The sequence below is a fragment of the Lepidochelys kempii genome, chromosome 12, assembly GCF_965140265.1.
Source record: "Lepidochelys kempii isolate rLepKem1 chromosome 12, rLepKem1.hap2, whole genome shotgun sequence".
NCBI classification, from domain to species: Eukaryota; Metazoa; Chordata; order Testudines; family Cheloniidae; genus Lepidochelys; species Lepidochelys kempii.
This window is the reverse complement of record NC_133267.1, coordinates 33,222,952-33,248,595: the sequence shown is the minus strand read 5'-3', so window position 1 is coordinate 33,248,595 and position 25,644 is coordinate 33,222,952. Positions and strand designations below refer to the sequence as shown.

The 25,644-nt window shown below is 42.9% G+C and overlaps 1 protein-coding gene, 1 long non-coding RNA gene and 1 pseudogene across 2 annotated transcripts; 1 reads left to right on the top strand and 2 right to left on the bottom strand.

Annotated features, from left to right (window-relative positions):
* Positions 1-1,423: 1,423 nt before the first annotated feature.
* Positions 1,424-10,173, bottom strand: LOC140896366 (arylamine N-acetyltransferase, pineal gland isozyme NAT-10-like; annotated as a pseudogene).
* Positions 10,174-13,505: 3,332 nt separating this feature from the next.
* Positions 13,506-18,501, top strand: LOC140896367 (uncharacterized). Its single transcript, XR_012154533.1, has 4 exons — positions 13,506-13,716; positions 16,689-16,758; positions 17,884-18,017; positions 18,252-18,501. It is a non-coding gene; the product is annotated as an uncharacterized lncRNA (long non-coding RNA).
* Positions 16,006-23,755, bottom strand: LOC140896364 (arylamine N-acetyltransferase, pineal gland isozyme NAT-3-like). Its single transcript, XM_073308063.1, has 2 exons — positions 23,582-23,755; positions 16,006-20,950 (listed from the first exon to the last, which is right to left on the bottom strand). The coding sequence occupies exon 2, from the start codon at positions 20,943-20,945 to the stop codon at positions 20,073-20,075; it is 873 nt and encodes a 290-aa protein (XP_073164164.1). The 5' UTR covers positions 20,946-20,950; positions 23,582-23,755; the 3' UTR covers positions 16,006-20,072.
* Positions 23,756-25,644: the final 1,889 nt, after the last annotated feature.

Below are 25,644 nucleotides of genomic sequence, written 5' to 3'. Positions count from 1 at the left end.
TCACAGAAAACTTACATTCTGTTATTGCAGGGTTATAAGAAAATGCGCATAACCCCGCAACAATTATTAGCAGTATGTAATCTTTAAAGGTTGGTGCCCTACTGGCCAGAAGTTTGATTGAACCGCTTTTGATGGTGACTAAATGAACTATTCAAATGCAACTTTCATAGAATCATAGAATATCAGGGTTGGAAGGGACCCCAGAAGGTCATCTAGTCCAACCCCCTGCTCGAAGCAGGACCAATTCCCAGTTAAATCATCCCTTTAAAAATAGCTGCTGAGGTTAGGGCAACCTCCTTATTCACGCCGCTATCTTGGAGCGTCAACGGTATTGTAGAATCAGCAAAATATAAGTGCCTAGTAGGAGTTGCAGAAGTGCCTAGATGCTTGTGAAAATCCCAGTAGGTATCTCTCTGATGCCTATCTGCATCTTTAAGTACCTAGATATCTTTAAAAATCTGATCCTAGGCTTCTAAGTCATCTAGGTGTGTTACAAAATTTTGCTATACGTAGTTCATTACTATAACTAGACCACTATGGAGGCTTAAGTGTAGATGTGAAATGTTCATGATGCAAATCTACATTTAATCAAGCATTTTTGCCTTTGTTACAAACTCAAAAATAGACCCATTGTTGTGGATAGTTTTGTTAAGCTGCAGTTTTTAAAGCATAAATGGACCTGTTTCTCAATCAAAAAGGACCCCTTTCTGATTGAAGATGTAATTTGGATTTTAGAATGAGCATTTTTGGTTTGGAAGTAGCCATTTTCTCAAGCTTGCGAATAAAGCAAAGTTTGGAGGAGGGAGGTGCATAGAACAGCAGAATTGTTTGTGCAAATGGTGTGAAATGAATAATGTGTGAATTTGGCACAACTCTGACCAAGAATGAGACCAAGGAAAAACGTGATGGTTGCAGTCTTTACAGCAGCTGGCATTCATGTGCTCATTGAGAGTTCATACCAGTAAGAATAGTTTAAACTTTGTCTTCAGACATCTAGAACTATTTGTCCTGTCCTCTGTGAGAGTGACCTTTTAGGTCCAGATTCACTATCTGTCTAATACTTCATTGTGCGAGGAAAGCACATATCATTAGCCATCATTGCTCTTCCTGAAGTGTCATATGAGGTACGCTGGCTGAGAGGAGCCAGAGAAGAAATTCAGGAAAACTACAAAATGAGTTAGCAAGTCATCGGTTTCTTCTCCTGCTTGGTGGTGGTAACAAGGAAACTGAGGCAGGTAGCTAGCTTATTTTTTATTCACCCTCTGTTCGGATGCACTCGTGAGTCAATGCATTCAGCATTGTTGAGAATGGATTAACAGCTTATCTAGCATGCTGTGAATAATTAAATTGTACATATCGGGATCCAATAAAATAATAGAAAATAGGGCAGTGTTTTTATCTCCCCCACACCCCGCTTTCTCCCCGCTCCCCAGAGGCTTTAAAACTTGGTGGTTTCCTTTTATATTTGCTAGCCGTTGCCTACACAGTTAGATGAAATGAAACTTGCAAGAGAAAATAACTCAAAGATGATTAACTTCAGTGATTTGTCTGAAATAATAATGCAACAATTGAGCTAGTTCTCTCTTTCCTCTCTTTGGTGCCAGTTGGGTTGAAATTTTTACCACTGCTGTAGTTGCCAATGTTTGAAATAGATGAGGATTACACAACTTCCCTTCCCTTCACTTCCCCCATCTTGTCTCTTTTGATCTAATTGATGCTAGACTTTGAAAGCCATAGGGGCAGAGTCTAGCTGAAGTGAGTGCTCATCCTGTATCTTACCTCCACTGATCCATGAGCTGATTAAACTTTGTTCCTTGTTGTTTTTTAATTGCTTTTTCCAATGGTGAAATGAAGTTTGAACTGGTTTTCTCCTATTACTTGTAATTGTTTCTGAAAGACACTCCGTATACAATTTGTTAATGGATGGTATTTTCCTTTGAGCTTTGGATATATGTAATGGTTAGTTAGGCTGAGATTATTCAGAGCCATCTATCGGATTTGAACACCCAGCTCCCATTAATTTTACAATTATTCAGATCTCAGCCTGAAAGCAAAGTTTCCTTGTCTTCCTGTAAATCAAGATACCATGCTTTCCTAATTCCAGATACATTTTGCAAGTGTTGGTGCCACATGACGTGACAATATGCTGCAGCTAAAATGCTGCACAATAGTTTGGAGTCTCATTAAACTAGCCTGAAAGAGAGATGGTCCACTTTAACTTTAACATGTATTGCAGGGGAAAGGTGTCGGCTGAATTGCCCATTAGATGTATTTTGACAGGTTTCAGAGTAGCAGCTGTGTTAGTCTGTATTCGCAAAAAGAAAAGGAGGACTTGTGGCACCTTAGAGACTAACAAATGTATTTGAGCATAAGCTTTCGTGAGCTACAGCTCCCTGTGGATGTAAGATCCCATGTTTATCAGCATAACAGGAGTATAAATCTCTCCTATGGCAGCCTGCCGGATCCTTTTAGAAATTAGTATTCCTTTCCTTTTCCTGTGGGAAGGCACCTATCACAAGGCCTCCCTAATGGTATGAGACTGGTTTGGTGACTCTTATAGTTTCTTTATATTTAATACCATTCTTATCTTAGCCCTAGTTATCTGTCTTTGGAGAGTTTTGGGGTACACACAGCTAAATAACTACTGTATTTATCAACTCAGAGAATTTGCCACGCTGAAAAACTGATCTTTGGGCAGGTGTAAATCAGCAGAGCTCCATTTGCCCTGACACTGTAAAGCCAGGACCTAGTAATAATTGTCAAGTCTGGGGAAAAATCTCTGTGGGAGAGTTGTTATAAATGACCATGCAGAGGATGGAAGAGTTGAGGACTGACCCATGTGGAGCTCTACAGGGAATAGGCCTTTAGTAGACAGCAGGAGCAGTTAGGTGGCAGCAGAATTAGAGGCACCTCTGGAGGGACACAGGAGGATGGAATAACCAGGATGTCAAAGGCTACATTGAAGCCAAACGGAGAAAGAGAGAGAAGGAGCTATTATCAGCATAAAGGAGGCAGTGGTCTGCTACGTAGAAAAGAGGGGTTTCTGTGCTATGGACTGTGAGCACCAGATGAAAATTCCTCCCAGCTAAAGAGAAAGGGCTGAGTTTTACTTGAAACACTTGGTACTTATCTGATATTTAGGGTATAAAAACTTAATTACAATTGATACTTGCAAAGACTGTTGTTTTTCATTTATTTATTTTAATGTACTTTTGTATTTCATAAGAGTTTTGCATAAATCATGTTTGAACAAGGAGGCTATCCACTGAAAAGAAAATATCTTGATTATCTTCTTTAACCTGCTATTGTTAAAAGCAGCATGTAAGATTATCATCAGGAAAAACGACTGGAGAGAGAATTATTTTTCTCAGTGATCTACTCTCTTAACTTTGTTTTGACACTGTTTCACCTGTACAGTCAGTTTCTCTGTTTTTGTGGGTCATTCACATAGCAACAAGACAGAGAGAAACATTTTTAGAATAGGAAACTGCAATTGCAAAACCACAGATATTAGAAGAGGGGACTCATTAGTTAGACAAGGAGTTTCTTTAAATAGACTTGATTCAGTTGGATGCTTTTTATGCTCATCCCCTTGATAACATTCCCAGTTGTATCTGTCATTAAGGAATTTCAGTTTGTGGCCATGTTGAATGGAAGTAGGCACAATAGAGAAGCAAGTTTGGGCACCATATTACAATTCATCCTTTATACAGGATGTGAATTAGTACCACTACAAAAGCATCATAAGAAAAATATGGACATAATAAAAATAATTAATGGGTGGTTCATTGTAGTAATCACAGAGAGACCAATTGGATAATACTTTGCACTTGTAGCACCTTTGGTCTCAGGACCTTAAAGTGCCCTACAAACATGAACGAATTATTCCTCCTAACACATCCTGGAGGTGGGGAAGTATATTATCCCCATTTTACAAATGGGGAAATGGAGTTGAGTTCTTGGTACTTCTAAATCCACATTTCAGACCTAAATAACTGGTCTGATCTTCAGGTGTCTAAATTTAAGCAGCCAAGTTTGGAAATTTCAGCCAATGTGATTTCCCTAATGGTCACAGAGCATATATATGTCAGTAGCACAGAAACCCCAGTACTCCTCTCCCAGTTGTGTTCTTAAGCCACTAGAAAACTTTTCTCCTTGGACCACATGTCCTCCCAGATCTTCATCCAGCCTCAAACCAGTCTCTAGAATTTGTGCCCAAAAAAGTGTGTGTGGGCTCCATTTATTCTCTCAGTGGTAACTAATCAACATGGGACTCTGAAGTGCCTGTTTTTCTGAACTTAAGTTCTCATTTTAACCTGGTATTAATGTATTTTAGGTCATTTATTGAATGTCATATTAGATTGTGAAAGATGCTGCAATTGCATAGAATTATTGTATGTTTTATATACTACACTAAATCACGTACAATCCTTTGAGGTTAATTGGGACAAATTTTCTCTCTAACGTTACTCTGAATTTATCTTTCAGTGTCTCCTCCACCTCTTTGTCTTTAAGAGTCATGAATTCTACCAGATCTGTGTTGTCCTTGTAGTTGTAAGTTGTCTCAATGATTGTCCATCCAATTAAAGCTTGAAACCCATCAGTGGTCTGCAGGCTACAGATTGACTTCTTTGTAAACAGGGAATCTGGAGATGTCTGAAGATATGTACATTGGAACTGGAAATCTTTGATTATTCATGGCTCAAGACTGAACAAGTAAATTTTCCTGCACTCACTTCTTTCCAGAAGATCAGAATTAGAGAAGCTTTGGTTGGGAACACATTGTTTCCTTCTTATTTTCTCAGAGTACCAGGTCCCATTGTTTTCTGTGAAGCAAAAGATGCCAGGAGTCTGAGGCTGGTCTTTCCCAGAAACAAGTTCTATTGGTTGCCACATTTGGCAGGACATACCAAAGCCTCCATCCAGGATATAGGCTCTGTCATCAATATCCACCTTTGGCAGAAGGTGGGTCATGTGGGAAGCATATGTGTTTTGGTGTGGGTTGTGTGTGTGTGTATATATATATATATATATATATATATATATATGCTCCTAAAAGAGTCGTGTCATATCCCAGTGTTTTCAGCACCCAGCATAAAAGTTGGTTGTGTTCCATGCACCGTCCTCCACGCTTCTTCCTCACAATTTTGTTGTAAACCTGGTCTAAATCCAAGATAATGGTTTCACCGCAATGGATGCTGAGATTTTCAAATGGAGCAGTTCAGATGTGGTACTGGAAGATTGCAGTTAAGGTTTCCAAATCATGTTTTTCATGGGAGCCTTTGTATCCAATTCTTGCTAAATATTCTTTGATGTACATACTGCCTGTAAAGGAAGTAACATTAACAAAAAAGTTAATTATTTATGACAGTGTGAAGGGATTTCTTGTTGATTCCGGCTAGCACAGATGCAGTGGTCTACTGAGCCCCTACTGGAATAGTACTGAATACTGAGTAGTATTGGAAAAAAAACCGATTCTTGGAGTAGAGAAATGCAGGAGTAACGTTAGGGCATAGATGTTGGGATCTGAGTTTTTGGTCCAGGACCATCTCTTGTCAAGGATGGACACAATAGAGCAATGCCCCCCTCATGTGCCCATATGTATGTAAGGGAGATTTTTGGTATCTACATTAGGTTAGTGTGATAGCAGGACTCAGTCAAAATAGGACAAAATTAGGAAACGTTAACAGGTTTTTGAAGAAGACAGCTCTCATGTCCATATTCTCATCTGAAGAAATGATGAAGGAAGCAGTGTTATCTAGTGGTCAGAGCAGGCACGTGGGAGTCAGGAGTCCTGGGTTCTGTTCTTAAGTGTGTGTCTGAGATCATAAGTAAGCCACTCATTTTCTGTATGCCTCAGTTTCCTCATCTGTAAAACGAGGAAAATAATATTCCCTGCACATTGGTAAAGCACTTGGAGATTATTGGATTACAGGTGCTATAGAAGTGTCAAGTCTTGTTATAAATTCAGACCATCTGATGATTAACTAAACGTCTGATTTTTTTTTTTTTTTTTGAGAATCACAAATCACTAAACCCTAATCCTGTCTAGTTTGATACAGTCGTGACACTTTGGTGTTGGAATAAAGATTCTCAGAAGAGGCAGGTAAACTCCCAGAAAGACTAAAACCGTAGCCTCTGTTCTCAGCCGTGCTCTCCGTCACCTAGGTGCAGATGAAGGGGGTAGTGGGCTGTTTGATACTGGGCTGCTATGAAATATGCCACTGGCCAGGAATTGCTGGAGCATAGCACAATGTAGCCATGTTCTTTCTCCAAACTGGAAATGCTCACCACACAACCTCTGTGATGACAGCAGCAAGAGGTGGTATAGGAACCCGTTACCTGGTTTGACAGCACCCAAGGATTCCCCTACATCAGAAAAATCCTCAGCTGGCGAGATCTGGTTCATATCTGGCCCTTTGAACCAGGCTTTCTCAACCCTATTATGCACCCCCAGCTGGCATACGAAAGAACTGGACCAGTTCCATTATGTCTTCTTGAGTCTTTTGTGAACATGAAGAAGGAGCAAGATTCAGCCTATACCAAGCAGGCAAGTTTGAACAGCCCAAATAACTGCTCACTGTCAGCATTTCTGCATAGGAATTATTCAGCTTGTTTTCCTGCCTTGCTGTGCAGCTGAGACGTCATGCATTGAAATGTTCTGACCCTTCTCAATGACTTGCTACATTCCAAGTGGGAGACACAGCAAGTGTCTGTAAGTTGCTCCATTTGAAAGTGGGTCCTGTGCACAAATACTTTGAAGGTTTTCTTACAGCCTGTCCCCTTGCTCGGAACACAAACCATTTTGAGCACTCCATGTCGCTTCAAATGTTTATTTTCTTGACAACTTGTAAACTTACCTTGAAATATTTCTGTGTACACAATGGAAGCTCTATGGTAAGCTGATGTTTAGACTGTTAGTACCATTCTGTCAACTCAAGGAATCAATCTACTGCATTGAGATAAACTCATCAAGGAGCTGCTGAGTGTTTACTGCCAGATGAAATTTCTCAGGATGAATCATAAAATGGTTTTCAGTGAAAGATTCATGCTATGCATGGTGTAGGCAACACATGCTGTCCAAAGTTAGTAGAGAGTCCCAGCATTAGCAATTAGTGAAAAGTGCAAGGTCACGCATTTAGGGATTAATAACAATAATTTTTGTTATAAACTGGGGATGCATCACTTGGAAGTAATAGAGGAGGAGAAGGACCTCAGAGTATTGGTTGATCACAGGATGACTATGAGCTGCCAATGTGATATGGCCATAAAAAAAGCTAATGCAGTCTTGGGATGCATCAGACAAGGTATTTCCAGTAGAAATAAGGAGGTGTTAGTACCATTATACAAGGCACTGGTGAGACCTCATCTGGAATATTGTGTGCAGTTCTGGTCTCCCATGTTTAAGAAGGATGAATTCAAACGAACAGGTACAGAGAAGGGCTACTAGGATGATCCAAGGAATGGAAAACCTGTCTTATGAACGGAGACTCAAAGAGCTTGGTTTGTTTAGCCTAACCAAAAGAAGGCTGAGGAGAGATATGATTGCTCTCTATAAATATATCAGAGGGATAAATACCACGGAGGGAGAAGAATTATTTAAGCTCAGTACCAATGTGGACGCAAGAACAAATGGATGTAAACTGGCCATCAGGAAGTTTTAGACTTGAAATTAGATGAAGGTTTCTAACCATCAGAGGAGTGAAGTTCTGGAACACCCTTCCAAGGGAAGCAGTGGGGGCAAAAGACATATCTGGCTTCAAGACTAAGCTTAATAAGTTTATGGAAGGTATGATATGAAGGGATAGCCTAATTTTGGCAATTAATTGATCTTCAACTATTAGCGGTAGATATGGCCTGTGATGGGATGTTAGATGGGGTGGGATCTGAGTTACTACAGAGAATTCTTTCCTGGGTTTCTGGATGGTGAGTCTTGCCCACATGGTCAGGGTTTAGCTGATCGCCATATTTGGGGTCAGGAAGGAATTTTCCTCCAGGGCAGATTGGGAGAGGCCCTGGGGATTTTTCACCTTCCTCTGCAGTGTGGGGCACGGGTCACTTGCTGGAGGATTCTCTGCACCTTGAAGTCTTTAAACCACAATTTGAGGACTTCAATAGCTCAGACATAGGTTAGAGGTTTGTTATAGGAGTGGGTGGGTGAGATTCTGTGGCCTGCGTTGTGCAGTAGGTTAAACTAGATGATCGTAATGATCCCTTCTGTCCTTAAAGTCTATGATTCTATGATGCAATCATAAAATCATAGAATAAACAGAGTTGGAAGGGACCTCTGGAGGTCATCTAGTCCAACCCCCTGCCCAGAGCAGGGCCAATCCCCAACTAAATCATCCCAGCCAGGGCTTTGTCAAGCCTGACCTTAAAAACTTCTAAGGAAGGGGATTCCACCACCTCCCTAGGTAATGCATTCCAGTGTTTCACCACCCTCCTAGTGAAAAAGTTTTTCCTAATATCCAACCTAAATCTTCCCCACTGCAACTTGAGACCATTACTCCTTGTCCTGTCATCTGCTATCACTGAGAATAGTCTAGATCCATCCTCTTTGGATCCACCTTTCAGGTAGTTAAAAGCAGCTATCAAATCCCCCCTCATTCTTCTCTTCTGTGGACTAAACAATCCCAGTTCCCTTAGCCTCTTCTCATAAGTCATGTGTTCCAGACCCCTAAGCATTTTTGTTGCCCTTCGCTGGACTCTCTCCAATTTCTCCACATCCTTCTTGTAGTGTGGGGCCCAAAACTGGACACAGTACTCCAGATGAGGCCTCACCAATGTTGAATAGAGGGGAACGATCACGTCCCTCAATCTGCTGGCAATGCCCCTACTTATACACCCCAAAATGCCATTGGCCTTCTTGGCAACAAGGGCACACTGTTGATTCATATCCAGCTTCTCGTCCACTGTCACCCCTTGGTCCTTCTCTGCAGAACTGCTGCCTAGCCATTTGGTCCCTAGTCTGTAGCGGTGCATTGGATTCTTCTGTCCTAAGTACAGGACTCTGCACTTGTCCTTGTTGAACCTCATCACCTGAATCAACTCCAGCTCTTCCATCCTAAGTAATAACTATCCTACTCAATCAATTTCTGGTCATTAAATACTGAAAACAGGTCACACCAATGCAAAGTAGGCCCTCTGAGTAATGTAAGACCTCTCTGCAGCTCCATAATGTAATTGAACTGCATAAACTCTTAGGAGGTGCAAGCTACAGTTATTTTGAGTTGTGGAACTATTAGAAATTTTTGGATGAAAACCAGAATATTTGAGAGACGATTTCACAGACTTATTGACCACCATTATACAGAGAAAATAATCAACAAAAGAAATTTTGAGGCCTGACTTTCAGAAGTCTAGGAACGCAGATGCACGTGTAAAAATGTATGGACACTGATGCACTATATTTGCACATTCAGTTACCATGACTGTACACGCTATCGCAGTAAATCCATTTGCAAATGATCCATCATGCATCTAACTACTATTAACCTATTGTTCCCAGACCATTTTGCAGTAAGGAAAGCACAGTCTAATAACTTCATTTTTTTTAAAGTTATTTTTGTGAATTATCTTACCTCTTTTAATATGAACTCTGTTATTGGCTAGTTTGTTTGTCTTTGCTTCCTTTATTAAGAATCTACTGCATGTGCAAAATTAAAAAAATAAAAGAATTAATCATTTTTGGGAACAGGCTGTAGAATCTGGAATATCCAAGTTTAGATGAATAGGTGTGGTGCTAAAAATGAGAGAAAAAACCAATACATATTTCTAGTATTGTTTTGCCACTTTTGAGAGATGGCATTAAACCAAGATGGCTGTGTTTTGTTTCCATTTCTATAGCATTTTTCATGCACCATTTTTCACAAACCTTGGTCCTATGGACAGTTGAGATTGCATGTTTCTCCAGGATCTTAACAGTACACAAAGAATCTGGTTTTTAAAAGGAGCTTACCTTTGAAAACAGTTGTATCTGGTTTTGCACCCGTTTTGGGGGGGGAGGGTGTTGGTTGGTTGTTTGTTTGTTTTTGGATCGGTAAATCAGGAACAGACACAGATTGCAAGGCTTCCCCTCTACAAGCTTCTTTTTCTAACTAATGCACGTCTGCCTCAGGGATGTTCAGTACTAGATCTTAAAATCCAAGAGAGGGCAGAGTCCATCTGAAATGAGTGCACATATTTGGACTTCATTGATCCATGAGCTGATTAAACTTTGTATCTTCCTTTTAAGAGATTTGTTATTTTTTCCACTGGTTAAAATCAGAATGAACTAGATTTTCAGTCTCCCCCTTCCCCCACCCCACCCCCGAAAAAAAAAATATTCCATACACATTCCTCTGTTGCTGGATGATGTATTTTCTCTTGAACAGCATACAATAACCATTGGCATTCGGAAAGCCAGTCTTTTCTTTCCTCTTAGGAAATTGAATATGTTGTTCAGGTGTTGCAGGTTCAATTTTCAAAGGACCAAGTACATAGAACCATTCTTCACTAACAAGTTCCCTTTTTTTTTTTTTGATGTTTTTAAAACTTTCATTGCACTGACTTGATGTTTTATAGATAAACAATGAATACCATGACAAATACGTCGTAAACACAATTTTATGTATATATTAGAAAAAATAAGTCATTTATTTCAATAGTAATACGTGGCACTTTCCATGGCCAAAGTGTTGTACAGACATTAATTAATTCTACCTCTGTGGAGCAGGTATGATCCCCATTTTACAGAAGGAGAAAGTGAGGCAAAAAGATCAAGTGCTTCATCCTGCAAAATGCAGGGCATGTTGGCCCTGATCCAGCAAAACACTTAAGTATGTGCTTAGCATTAAGCACATGAACAGTTCCATTGACGTCGAGTGCTTGGAGTGCTGTGCTGGATCAGGGCCATCAGCAGCACCTTGCCACGATCAAGCCCTCAGTGATTTGGCAACAGCTACACAGTGCCTTGTTGGCAAAGCAGGAATTAGAACTCGGGAAAACCTGGCTCCAAACTTCCAGACCATGCTGTTTGTCAAAGGTCCCAAATCTGCCTAGCACACTGAGACCTGCCCAAGTGTGCAGCAGAGCCAGGGATAGACTCTGGTTCTTGCAAGATCTTGCAACCCCAAAGATACTACATGGGGTTACAATATCTGTTACATCTCTCCCCTAGAGAGGTTATACAATCCCAGCCAAGCCCACAATTCTACATAAACTTAATACAATAAAGTATTTCAAGGATATTGCAAGAAATGTCCATGTCTGCCCATTTTATAGCTGAATGAAAATTAGGCATAAAGAGGTGAAGAGTCATATTTTCAAAGGTGGCATCTAATTTTCATTGCCTCCATTTTAGATACCATGGGCCTGATTTTTCAGGAGCTCCTGTTGCCTTCTTTGGAGTTGTAGGTACTCAAAGACTTAGAAAATCAGACCCTTGGCATTAAAAGTTGGGCACCTGAAATTACAGGGCATTTTTGAAAATGTGACCCGATGTAAATTGCCCACCATTTCTGATAAGGAAATGGAATTCAGAACTTACAAGTTTTCAGTGTCATTGAATCACATCCTACTCCCTGGTGTGTTCTGACTAAGTCATAACCTCTCCTGGGTGTTATTGTGGACTGCTGAAGAAAGACATCTGCTCAGCTATCAATTACAGTCTGTTCAAGGACGTGAATTATTTGTAAAAATATATTAAGGAGGAGATGGAGAATTATACTGAAAATATTAGAGGACTTTTGTGATACAGCCTCACTTTTAATTCTGCACTAGGGTTTGTCACCTACTTTAAAAAAAAAAAGAGAATACAAGAAATAAAACAAGATCCAGAGGAACAAAAAATAATAGAAATATATGGCAATTTCCGTATTAAGAGATTAAAAGGACTAGGAGGATTTGGTTTGAAAAGGGGAAGATGATTAAGAAAAGACATGATACTGGTATATTAAAATTAGTTAATGGTATAGTTAAGTTTATTGTGAATTTATTTGCTCAAGTTGGCAGTCAGTTTAACATATTTTAATGTTAACTTTATGGGGGGGGTTACCTTGAGATTGTAAAAGCTCTATCTAGCATAGTTGTGTAGAATTAGATAATATCAACTGTGACAAACTCACAATATCCTGCACAAAGCCTTATGGAATTAAGATAAATTTTACTGAGTGAAGTTAAATTTTACTGAATTAGCATTAACACCTATGGGGTACATTGTATTAAAATGTGACTGTGTATGTGGTGATGTGGCATTGTGTATACCTTCTCTGATAGGGAGGGAGTTGTTACCTGCACAGATTAGGGCACCCCACCTTTTCCCAGTCCGTAGGGCTCCAGGCAAGAAGCACCTACCCTTACCCAATTCGTAGGGCTCAGGGTATAACTAACCTGGCCAATTTAAGTACCCACACCCTTTCCCAATACATAGGGCTCTGGGTGTATACTACTTCTGCAGGTGTGCAGGATCTTTTACCAGTGAAAGAACCTTACACAGTAATATCCTTATCCTCTATTTATTAGCAATCACCAAAACCAGAATGCACACGTTACACATACAGTGCTCACAACTCTGCCTGTGCCACTGACCATGTGTGTGACCTTGGGCAAATCACATCACTACTCTGTGCCTCCATTTCCCATTCCACCATTTCTTTGCCTCTGTCTATCTAGATTGTAAATTCTCTAAGGTTGGGACGGTCCCTCACAGGGTATATGTACAGTGCCTACAATAATGGGTGTGGTCTCAATTAGGGCCAGTGCATGTTTGTGTCTCTGATATAAAGTCACTGACTTCATGAGTGTAGACAGGCAGAAATCACGTAAGCCATGTGTCTTTCATTTTAAATTTCCTAGAGCAAGTGTCCTTTCTTGTGACAGGCTGGATTGCTCTGTGCAACTGCTCTCACCTCACTAGTGATCATACTGAAATGAGAGCAAGCCCTGGTATACTAGATAGTGTGTGTGTGTAACCAGTCTGTATTCCAAACCTGGATTGCAAAAAATATAGGCCCTGAATCTGATCTCACTCATTTATTTTTATTCCCACAGCAGCAGGATTTCATTCAGCATGCATGGGATCAGCTAGCAAGATTCACACGTTAATTCTGTCTATCTGCAAACTTCCCTGGGGATCGGGGCGGCAGGTTTGTATAATTTTTGGTGGTGCCCAGAACAGGTCCAAGTCCCCCCCCACCTCCCTCACACACACACACCTGCCTAAGGCTCTGGGAGGGAGTTTGGGGTGTGAGCTCTGGGATAGAGTTTGGGTGTTGGGTGCAGGCTCTGGGCTGGGGCAGGGGTTTGAGGTGCAGGAGGGGGTTTGGGGTGCAGGCTCTGGGAGAGAGTTTGGGGTGTGGGAGGGGTGCGGGCTCTGGGAGGGAGTTTGGGTACAGTAGGGGGTTTGGGGTGCAGGATCTGGGAGAGTTTGGGTGCAGGCTCTGGGCTAGGACAGGGGGTTGGAGTGCGGGAGGGGGTGCAAGGTGTGGGGCTGGGCCAGGGATGAGGAGTTTGGGATGCAGCAGCAGGCTGTGCAGGGCTGGGGGTGGGGGTGGGGAGACAGAGAGGAGGACTCCCCCCAGCCCTCTCCCCTCCAGCAGCGGAGAGAGACCCGGCCCCGAACATTGGTGGAACCGGGCCCTCTGAGCCCTGAATTTGCTGGAGCCCAGGCACCATGAGCCCATACAACTCGCCGCCCCTGCTGGGGATATCTGTATCTTCTCGTAATTAGAATGAATGGTAAGAAATAGTTCATCACTGCTAACATTCATGAAAACCTTGCAAAGTATGAGTCTCTTGCATGCAGCTAAACTGTTCGTTTTTTGTACGGTTGCATTGCATCTGAGATTGGAGCTGATTTTTATACACTTCCATTGGACATGCTTAGTTTAAGTTTCAAACATTTTAGCTTAAAAACACATAAATTTGCTACTTTTACTTAGAAAAGTATGGCTGCTGCCTTACAACACATTTTGCTTGGTTTATTTTTAAAACTTCCCCATTATGAATAGCAGAAGTAGGTGCAAGCAGTGGAATGCTGCAGCCACAAAAAATGTCATTTCTGTACCCCATTGAATGTATCTAACAGATCAAGTTAAGAATAGGACACCTAGGCAATCCCCTGTAAACTAGCAAGTGTCAGGCTTTCCCTTCTGGCTCTCGCCAAAGTTCCCTGAAAATATTTGCATTGGAAACTCCTGCTCTTAAAGATGCAAACCCCTTTTCACCATATAGCAGAACTGAGTGTTTCACTCTCTGGCAGAGCCATTTAGGGAAAGAGGGTAGTGCCTTCTTTTGTGTTATACCTTATTAATAATAATAATTTTGTTTATTTGTATTGTCATAGGTCCTAGGACCCGTAGTCATGGCCTAGGACCCCCTTGTGCTAGGTGCGGTAAAAACACAGAGCAAAAGGCTCACAACCTAAATAAGTTTAAACCTTCAGCATTACACGCTGAATCGAGAGCAAGCACAGCACAGGCATCCCCAGGGTAAATTTTCCTTATGCAGTGTTCCAAAGTGCCCCCACAAACCTGCCCTCCAGGGACAATCAGAGTAGTTCTGTCTCGAGGGACTTCCAGTCCTTGGCCCCCCTGCTCAGTATCCACAAGCCCCCATGACTGTGATGGTGGTGTTCACATGGATGACACCTGCCCAGACTGAGATGGAGAGCTACCAATTCATTCCACTAAAGTCACTGATCTGCAGACAGGCTGGGCAACTTTTGAACTGGTAGTGTATGGTGAGGAGTTCTTGTGTCCCTATATCAATCCCTGGAGGCACCTCATTCAGTGAAGGTGGGGTTCTATTCCCAGCCAGTCTCTGAGGGTACATCTACACAGCCAGCAGCAGACCATGACAGCGAGCCTCTAAGTCCAACTCGACAGGCTCAGGCTCACACTACAGCATTAACAGCTGTAAGAGATTGTGCTTTTATGTTGCGCCTTGGGCTGAAGCTCAGGCTCTGAAGCCTAGGGATGGGGGTGGACTTCAGCTTCGGAGCTCCAGCCCAAGCCGCAATCTCTACACAGCTATTTTCAGCACTGTAGCATGAGCCCTGGGCTCAGCGGCTCACTGCTGTGGATGCTTTAGACAACGTACTCTGGATTATCTGAGCCCATGTGGCTGCTCTGCCTTTAAGATTCCAACGGCTGAGATACCATTAAGAAAAGACCAAATAGTTGACATGTGAGAATGTGGGTTTGCTGAATGACCCATGCTTGGCCCAGGGATCTCATCAGCTCCTCTCTGAGTATGTTGAGCAATAAGTCCAGAACAGTGAGCATCAAAACAGTTGACAGAGAAGTGTTTAGCTGTGTAACAGGCCACAGGTTGCAGGGAGAGTGACTGAGGGAAGAGTCAACTAAGGGTATGTCTGCGTGGCAGTCCTGGCCTGTGATTACAGCTCATGTAGACATGAGCTAGCTTGGGTTCTGGAAGCATGGCATGCCATGGCTTCACTGCTGGATTTAAACTTAGGCATATTTGCCTGAGCTGCCATCACATCTTGTGGACGTGGATATACCCTAAGAGACCGGTCCTTTTGGTTCCCTCTACTAAAGCTGTTTTTGCAGCGTTATGACAAACTGGAAATATCTGTATGACCGTATAGAAATCTTATGTCTGACTTGGTTTTCTCATTCAGGTTTATACTGCTGCCTGACCAATTGCACAGAGTTAAATCAAAACAGCCTGTAAAAGGGGGTTGTTAAAACAATGACACAGATAAGACAGTCTCTGAGGTTCCCACTTAAAGGAGTTAAGACAACAAGGGCTTGGCCATCAGTTGGGGAAAGAAGCTGGAACCATCCAGCTTAAGATGTTTTTCTCTTCCCAGGGCTAAGGCTGAGTTCAAAAGACCCTCGGGGTTAAAAAGCTGCCCTGGGAGAAAGGGAGGGAGGGTGAATATGGTCAGCTCAGCTGGTAGGGATGCAGAGTCAGCAGTGAGGGCCACTGTCCTGAGAGCCAGGATCTGCAGCCAGCTAGCTGTAACGTGGTACCCAGAAAGAATAGGGGACACCAAAGCTTAGTGATATCTACCTCAGGGCTGAAAGGGAGTGCCAAGCATAGGTAAAACAATATGCGTGTAGGTCTCTCTGTTATTTTTTAAATCTACTCTCAGCTCTGTGTACTGTTTGGACAAATAAATCATACTTTGATTTAGAGAACTGGCTTCTGTATTACTGCATAGTATTACTGACCACTAGCTCCAAAGGAGAACTCTGGCAGGGTCAATCCCACGGGGAGCTGCTCGGTATCATGGTATACCAGGGAGGTATAACCCAGAGAGCCAGTCAGAAAGTGGTTGGATTGCACTGCAGACTCCCGCCCCAAGGAGGAGTGGAGGCACGGGCCTGTCACCTGGAAGGGTGAGAGTCTCAGAAGGAGCAGCCTACCTAGGTACTGTGACAAGAGGAGGGTCTGGAACTGCACAACAGCCCCTTCTGGGCTGTCATTCCAGCCCAGGTGTGGGGATCCACATTAGCTGATGGACTGGCTAACCACAAATTTCCCCTCTGCACTGGCTTGTGTAGAGCTGGCCTGGAGTTCTGGCCCATTCTGTCCCCTCCAGAGTACCATGCCTACTCCTAAGCAGCCTTTCCCACCCACCCCTCATACACATGGAAGTGCAGAGGTTCCAGCAAGCTAGGTGCATGCCGTGGTGTCAATACTGCTGGGTGAATTCACCATAAGTGTATGTAACTTCCCAGGTGCCCCTTGGCCAGCTGAGATGACCAGGTGGGCTCTGCCATCACATAGTCACCAGGTGTCAGTATTTCTGTGAGTAACATGTTATCTGCATGCATTATTTTGGTCGCTTGTAAAGCTGGGATATTTGGCCTTGTAGTTTCCTCCAGCACTTCTGGACTGAGCATCAGGCCTGTCTGTCAAACTGCTCCATCTAGTTTGGGGCGCTGTGTCTGTGTTGCCTGTATTTCCCCCATTCTTTGGAAACCCTAAAATCTCCTATGTGTTGTTCAAAACACAGCTCCAACATGCCCGTAATAATGTACATATGGGCTTGAGGAGAGGAGCACTCCTCAGCCTTTCAGGTAGCCCTCAGGCCCAGGTGTAGTGTATCCATTCTCTATGTGGCTGTCAAGGTTCCTTCCCCACTCTGAATGCTAGGGTACAGATGTGGGGACCTGCATGAAAACCCCCTAAGCTTATTTTTACCCGCTTAGGTTAAGACTTCCCCAAGGTACAAACTATTTTACCCTTTGCCCTTGGACTTCCGCTGCCACCACCAAACATCTAACCGGTATTATTATTATTAGGAAAGAGCCCGTTTGGAAACGTCTTTCCCCCCAAAATCCTCCCTTACCTTTACACCCCCTTTCCTGGGGAAGGCTTGATAAAAATCCTCACCAATTTGCATAGGTGACCACAGACCCAAACCCTTGGATCTTAAGAACAATGAAAAAAGCATTCAGTTTCTTAAAAGAAGAATTTTAATAGAAGAAAAAGTGAAAAAGAATCACCTCTGTAAAATCAGGATGGTAAATACCTTACAGGGTAATCAGATTCAAAACACAGAGAATCCCTCTAGGCAAAACCTTAAGTTACAAAAAGACACAAAAACAGGAATATCCATTCCATTCAGCACAGCTTATTTTCTCAGCCATTTAAACAAACAGAATCTAATGCAGCTCTAGCTAGATTACTTACTAAGTTCTAAGACTCCATTCCTGTTCTGTCCCCGGCAAAAGCATCACACAGACAGACCCCGACCCTTTGTTTCTCCCCCCCTCCAGCTTTGAAAGTATCTTGTCTCCTCATTGGTCATTGTGGTCAGGTGCCAGCGAGGTTATCTTTAGCTTCTTAACCCTTTACAGGTGAAAGGGTTTTTCCTCGGGCCAGGAGGGATTTTAAAGGTGTTTACCCTTCCCTTTATATTTATGACAGTGGCTTATAGAGAAAGGATGGCCTACTGACTAGGATGCTATTCGGAGACTGAAGAGACCTGACTTCAAATCCCTGCTGTGCCACAGCCCCTCTGTGTAACCTTGGACAGGTCACGTAGGCCCAGATCCTCAAAGGTATTTAGATTCCTAATTTCTATTGAAATCCTGACTACCACTGAGAATCTAGGCTTTAGTCTCTCTCTCTCTCTCCCCACCTCAGTTCCTCATCTGTAAAATGGGGATAATAGCCCTTTCCTAGCTATGGGGTGCTTGTAATAATAGAATAGAATCATAGAATATCAGGGCTGCAATGCATATGATTTCTACTCATCATATTATTGCATATTAATGACTTTTATTCTCCTTCAGGAAGAACTTGGTCATTTCTTTTTAATCAATCTACCAACTGGTCCTACACTCATCACTGAGACTTGGAAAGGGTTGTTATTCCCCTGCCAAAAACAACTAAGCATTCATAAAGACTGTTCTGTTTGTCATGATTATTTGTATGTTCAGAAATATTTTATGAAGACCAGCCTTGTACAATAAAATATCTCTAAGGCTCATTTTGTTGTGTGATGTGCGTGGGTGTAACCATTGTATGCACTGGTTAATAACAGGGGCTGTTGTCTTACAAAATCTTAGTCATACACATAGTTGATACATGAGTTAATGGGGTTGCTTCCATATGTGAGGGGCATAGAAAGTGACCTGTGTTCTGTTGTTCTTATTGATCAACAGCCCAGATTCCTTTTCAGGTGAAAAGTCATTTAATATTCTGGTTGTTGATGATGAATTATTAAAAAGAAGCTTTTGCATTAAAATCAAGCTTAGTATCAGTTTACTATCAGATAGGGGCTCTATCAGGAAATTGTATCCTTTCCTTCAAGGGGCATTGACTCACTCAGCTAATAGGTATTTTGCCATCCATCAGTGGTGCCATTTGAAAGATATGATTAAAATGCTGAGCAGTCACAAAAAATGGGCTCACATGAGTTAAATGTGGTTTAAGAAACAGAAATGCAAAGTGTTCCATGTAGACAGAATAACTTCCCTCTGCACCATCTGCTGTGATATTCAAGTGCCCCCAGACTCTCACATGGTGAATCCAGTCAGCCTTGCTGCACACGTGCGGTGTTTATTTATAACAGCTCATGCCTTCCCTCTTCCTGCCACAAGAGGAAATGAAATTCTAAAGCAAGAACATACAGAGAAATACCATAGAAATGGGCTCAGTACAGTGTGTCCAGATTTTCAAATGAAATTCTTGCAGGGTCTAGCTGGCAACATGGGTGTCCCATCACACATCATAATATAAGAGACATCAACTCGAGCTATCTTAAGTATGTATTTCACCCTCATTACCGTCATATCTTTAATGTATTTATCCTTACTGAATGGGGGAGGCAGCCTAGTGAGAGAGGATGTGGAAAAAGCTAATGTACTCAATGCTTTTTTTGCCTTTATCTTCACGAACAAGGTCAGCTCCCAGACTGCTGCACTGGGCAGCACAGCATGGGGAGGAGGTGACCAGCCCTCTGTGGAGAAAGAAGTGGTTCAGGACTATTTAGAAAAGCTGGATGAGCACAAGTCCATGGGGCCGGATGCGCTGCATCCGAGGGTGCTAAAGGAGTTGGCGGATGTGATTGCAGAGCCATTGGCCATTATCTTTGAAAACTCATGGCGATTAGGGGAGGTTCTGGATGACTGGAAAAAGGCTAACGTCATGCCCATCTTTAAAAAAGGGAAGAAGGAGGATCTGGGGAACTACAGGCCAGTCAGCCTCACCTCAGTCCCTGGAAAAATCTTCACTTTGCCATTCTGCATATGGAAAGGGCAGCTCCATGGGATTGAAGAAGCAGGGAAGGGGCAGAAACTTGCCTCCAGCCCCCAACCCCAACCTCACCCTATGCACCAGCACGTGCAGTGGAGCCCAACAGAGTGGAAAGTACTCTGCTACTGGCATAAGCCTGGAAGACGTAATTTACCAGCTGAAGCCAGGGGAGAAGCAGGGAAGAAATTGTAGCTCCAGGAGTCACAATTTCTTTGCTGGGGTAGCACTGCTACGTGCCACCCCTTGTTCTATGCTAGGCAGAAAGTGACAGCCTAGTCCTTCATTTTCTTCAATAATTGAATGCTGGGAAAGAGATTCTCTTTGTTGCTGTATGTAATTATATTCTGGCCAATAAATTAAAACATAGACAATCTGCTGCTGTTAACTGGGATGAGTTTATGATCTAGCATTACTCTGAATTTGTCTTTCAGTGTTTTTTCCACCTCCTCATCTGTAAGTGTTGTGGATTCCATCAGATCCATGTTCTCCTTGTAATTGTATTTTACCTTGGTGAGTTTCCACCCAACTAAAGCCCAAAGGCCATCAGTGGTCTGGAGGCTACAGATGGACTTTGTTACAAACAGGGAATCTGGAGATGTCTGGAGATACACACTCTGGGGCCTGAAATCTTCTATCTCTCGTGGCTCAAGGGTAAACAGGTAAAGTTTCCTACATGCATTTTTTCCCAGATTACTGGAATTAGAGAAGCTTTGGTTGGGATTATATTGCTTCCTTTTGATTTTCTCAAAGTACCAGATCCCATTGTCTTCCATGAAGCGAAAGATGCCGGGAACCTGGGGCTGGTCTTTCCCAGAAATCAGTTCCATTGGCTGCCACATTTGATAGACCATTCCAAAGCCGCCGTCCACTATATAGGCTTTCCCATCCAGGACCACCTTTAGCAGAAGGTGATTAATATGATCATTATATGCATTTTCTTCTGGGCTGTAAACTTTTGCTCCTATAATGGTGGTGTCATATCCCAGCGTTTTCAGAACCCAAGATAAAAGATGGTTGTTTTCCATACACCAGCCACCGCGTTTCTTCCTCACTATTTTGTCATAAACTGGTTCTAAGTCTAACTCGATGGTTTCACCGCAGTGGATGCTGAGGTTTTCAAAAGGAACAGCCCTGATGTGGTGCTGGAATATTGCAGTCAAGGTCTCGAAATCCAGGTTTTTGTAGGAGCCATTATAAGAAATTCGGGTGAAATATTCCGTGATGTTCATGCTACCTGTACGGTGAGTAAAAGAACAATAGTATGTGTCTGAAATGCTTGGATGAGTGTCACCATCCGTCATAGGAGCAGAACCTCATTACACCCTGTTTAAAATGATTAAACCCCTTGCAGAAGAGAAGGAGATGAGTTTGCTTGTTTTACCATTGTGCCTAGTGGCTCCAGGTGTGCTAGGCACTCTACATACATGTTTTAAGAGGTACTTCCTGTCCGGAAGAGCTTACAATCTAAATAGACCAGTCAGACAAAGGAAGTGGTATTGTTCCCATTTTTCAGGTGGGGTATTGAGTCAGGGAGACAACTGTGGCCCAGATTATCAAAGATATTTAGGTGCCTACCACAGGGAGAGTTAGAGGATCTGTGTTTAAAGGATGTACTCAAAGTCATAGTGGGAGCCAGAAACCACACCCAGCACTCCTAAACCCCAATCCAGTTCTTTAACTGCAGGGCCAGTCTTCTAGGCACGGCTTGGTTAAATATTTCCTGTGTTATTCATGCTGGTTGGCAGAGGGCACCCATCCCACTGTCTTCTGCTCTTAGTGCTGACAGGAGCTAGAAGCAGATTAGCACTCCTGGTGCTGTGGACTTTCAGTGAGTCTGGCATCTCCATTCTCCTCTCCTTAGCAGGAGTGAATGGGAGGGGCTCGTTTTCTGCCTCTTACTCACCACCATTCCTGGTGGCTTAGCTCCCCAGCTTTGTGCCTTACTGGTCTAAGTGAGGTGTTCAGAGCAGGAAGAAGACACTCACTTTCCAAAAGAAGGAAATCAAGGACCGTGATAGAGCATCATATCCACAACAGGCTCTTCCCCTCCCACAACATAATGTGAGATACAACAGGGAAGATAGGTTGCCCTTATTCTCCCTACTCACTGTTCCTTCCCACAATCTTCAGAGGCAACTAGCAGGCCCTGTGCCTGGAAGTCAATTGTCAAGGATGGTCAAGTAGATCTACAACCCCTTTACCTGACAGCAGCAGGACCTGACCCTCTCCATCTACACCGTTGTTCCTGCCACACTGCCTTTTAGAAACTCTCGGGCCTGAGAGGGAGCCCAAAATGCACTGGGATTAGGGAATGCACCACCCATCAATTCAACACACTCTGTGGACTCCCAGATTTCAGTATACAAAGGGCAGTGTGGCCAGCAATGAGACCAGGTTCTCCTTCCCATTGCTGGGGGAATGAAAGACGAGCCAGCCAGCAGCAGCTGAAGATCAAATCAAGGTGCGCAGGCTAGCTGGCTGTTCCCAGAATGTAATGTCCTGGGTGGGCAGAGATCACTACTCAAGATCACAGCTCACAGTAAGCAATGCAGGAGGGAAGCCAGGACCTGGCGGAGAAAATCCAGGGGATAGGTGGCTCTTTGGGAAGGAAGCAGGGATTTTGATATGGACGAATAGGCTGACATTTATACCCAGAGGACCAAAGAGTTAAAACCACCAAACATCAGCCTACTCTGAGGATCAGATTCAGAATGACTGCAGAGCGCACATGATTGATCCGAGAGGCCTCAAACATTCTCAGGTACCTTTTGTGCCTTAAGAAAAAGGTGTCCTAAGCCCATGGGATAAAAGTCCCATTGCTCTGCTCTCTAGGTAGCACTTCCTCCTTGGTTTACATGATTTGTGTATTTTAAACTTACTACACTAAGGATATAAGAAGTATTCAATCTGGATAAAGTTATCAGTGTGCAGTACTGAAAAACCCACAAAAACCCCATCATATGAAAGAAATGGGGAAAATACCCCAAATATAAAACAATATTGCTCCCAATTAGGACAATATGCAGGCAGGGTCAGAAATGTCCCCAACTAGTGCTGTTCAGAATGTATAGAAATGTAAATTGTAGCTATCCCAGTATCATCAACCCCAAAAGTTCAAATGTCGGGCCCCCAAAAAGCACACAGTTGGCTTAAAAATCATGAGATTTTAAAAAATAATAAATTTGGGTTCTTTTTCTTTATGTTCTGGTACTGGCGCATTTAGAGGTCACATTTTCAAGTTTTTCACAGCAACCATGAGGGATAGAAAAAATATTTAAAAAAAAAAATGAGATCTGAGATTGTCAAGTAATAACCTGATTCCAGCTTTGAAAGTTTTAAGAAAACCATCAAATATCACAAGAGTTGTCAACCCTGCTATCCAACTCAATTCCTTTTGTTTCTTTTTGGGTAGCAATAAAGACAGTATTTTAAATGATTTTTTCCACTTCAAGGGAAATCTTACTGTGTTGTTGCTGCTCTAATTTTAAATGTATTGAAAGTATGTTGGCTTTGACAACAAAGTAAGATTTATTATTGCTTACAATTATCAGAAGCAGGCATAACATCAGAAGTGTCTGAATCTGTCCGTCTGTCATGGTTATTTCTGGGTCACCTTTCACACTGGCATCTGAACCAAGCCAGATGATGTGAATGTGTATTCTGGCTGAGTCTGATAATTGAGAGAATAAGCCAGTAAGTCTGTTACACTGACACAAGAGAAGTCAAATCTGAAATCGGTTCAACATTCCCTCTCACTTCTTATGCAGTGTAGCCATTTCCTGCAATGTTTGTTCATACGCCAGATTTGAATGCACGTTTCTGACCAAATCAGCCACAAAGATTCTAGGTTTAAAAAGTGTCTTACCTGTAAAAACAGTTCAACCACAAGTGTATCAGTTTTTACTCTCGCTTCCTTAGGCAGTAAACCGTCTGGCCTGGTTTTCAGTCCTTTATGCAGTGAAGTTGGGAATACACAACAGTTCTCCAGCTTCTCTTGAGAGAAATTCCTTCTTTCATCACGTCACTTTCACTTTCTTCTGTAACTGATCGCCAAAGCCAGAGGAGGGAGGAGTTCAGCTGTAATGAGCTAGCAAATTTTAGTTGCACTGACATAATGAGGATTCTAACTCTGCTCATTAGAACGCACACTGTTTTGTCTTTTTCAGTGGCTAAATCCACTGGTTGGTTGTGGGGGAGAGAGAGAGTTATTTTTTTCAATAACATTATAATATCGGAGGGTGATACTTCTTTCCGGAAATTAGGCAGCTAAGTGTTGGTCAAGAATTTAGGGCTGAAAGTTCATGAACAGTTGGCCTGAGAAGATTTTCACTATTTGATATGTCACAAGAATGACAAGATTCTAGCACTGTTGAACACAAACATAAACCCTAGTGCTGATTGGGCAGCAAACCCAAATTCTTGTATTGTAGTTTAGTGTCTAATTTGTTATCCTTTGTCGCTGCTACATTTCTTTGTGGATTACAGTAGATTTTGTAGACTGTAAGTTCTTTGGGGCAGGGGCTGTGTCTTCTTGGAGCCTCTGGATGCTACTGCTACATAAGAATTAAAGAATAACTACTGCTATGTAGGATTCCCCCCATCACTAAGTATAACTCATATTGCTTTCCACCTAAGGATTAGGATGTATTTTTCTAAGCTAAACCTCATTTTGCTATTTTCCTCCCAAGTCTCAACTATTTCTAGATTCTTTTGTATTAATTCTCTGTGCTCAGCAACATCCTAATTTAATATCAACAAAACATTTCACTAAACTACTGATTGGGCAGATAAATAAGTTCAGGCACAGATTTCTATGGTAACCCACTGCACAACCTGTCCCCCATCTCAATACTTTGCTCTTTGTCATTGCCATCTGTGGATGGTCTTTCACTCCATGTGACTGTGCTCAGGTCCAAGCCACGTTATCATCAAGGGAACAGAGTGCTTGACATAGGCGGACAACCCCTGGGAAGCTCCATGTTTGTAAACAGACAAAGATAATTTTCCAGATTTCAACACTTAACAGATTTAACTGTCCAGGTGAGGTCCTGCCGTACTTACAGAGTCAGAACCCAGTGTTTTACTGGAAAGCAAGCCAAACCCCAAGCAATCAGACAGCGGTGTACTCTAAGCATTCTTCTGCTTTTTAAATCTCACTAGGAATTTCCCCATTTGGGGCGTTATGGGGAAGTGAGGGACTGAGAGCCCTAATTAGAGCCAGGCTCAGTGTAAGCGCTGCCAGTCCGACACCTAAAAGAACCCATTTCCCACAACACAGCCTTTAACTGCTTCCTCCGTGCAGAACTTTCTTGATTTCAGGGCAGATCTCTACCCTTTCCTCACACATTTCCCCTTCCATCCCTCCCCTCTCCCTGAGCCTAGTGAAGTTAGTGGGTCTTCCCACTAATTTCAGTGGGCACTGGATCATGCCCTGAAAGAACCTGCTTCCCAGTGATCTTTCAACACAGAGGGAAAGGCTGGCCACAGCTCTCATCAGCAGCTTCCCTTCAGTCCGCTACAAAGTGTCATTTGGGAGCAGCACAAGGCCACAACCCCCTGGCTCTGCAGCATCCCCAGCCCTGCTAATCAGCAGGCTCAGGAATGGGTTCAAGAGGTGCATGCTGACCCCTCCTATGGCAGCTGAGCTCCTGGGCAGCAGGCACACTGCTGGTGGTGGGGACTATTCTTTTACAGGGTAACCCCACCCGCTCAGCATTGTGCTCTGCCCCTCTCTAGAGGAGGCTTGGCCTGAGAGCGATGAGCCTGCTGCAGCATTGGCTCACAAAGAGAGGTCTTCTAGTAGAGGCTTATGCAAAGAACCAGAGATGCCCAGGTTTGAGCCCTTCTGCTGGTGGCCCAGCTGGGACACAGGGTAGGTACAACAGACACACCACTCTGAAGTGAACAGAGCGCCCTCTGGTTCCTTAC

What these genes read in the sequence shown, in the direction of transcription:
- LOC140896364 (XM_073308063.1), bottom strand. Translation starts at nt 20,945, where the DNA reads ATGAACATCACGGAATATTTCACCCGAATTTCTTATAATGGCTCCTAC.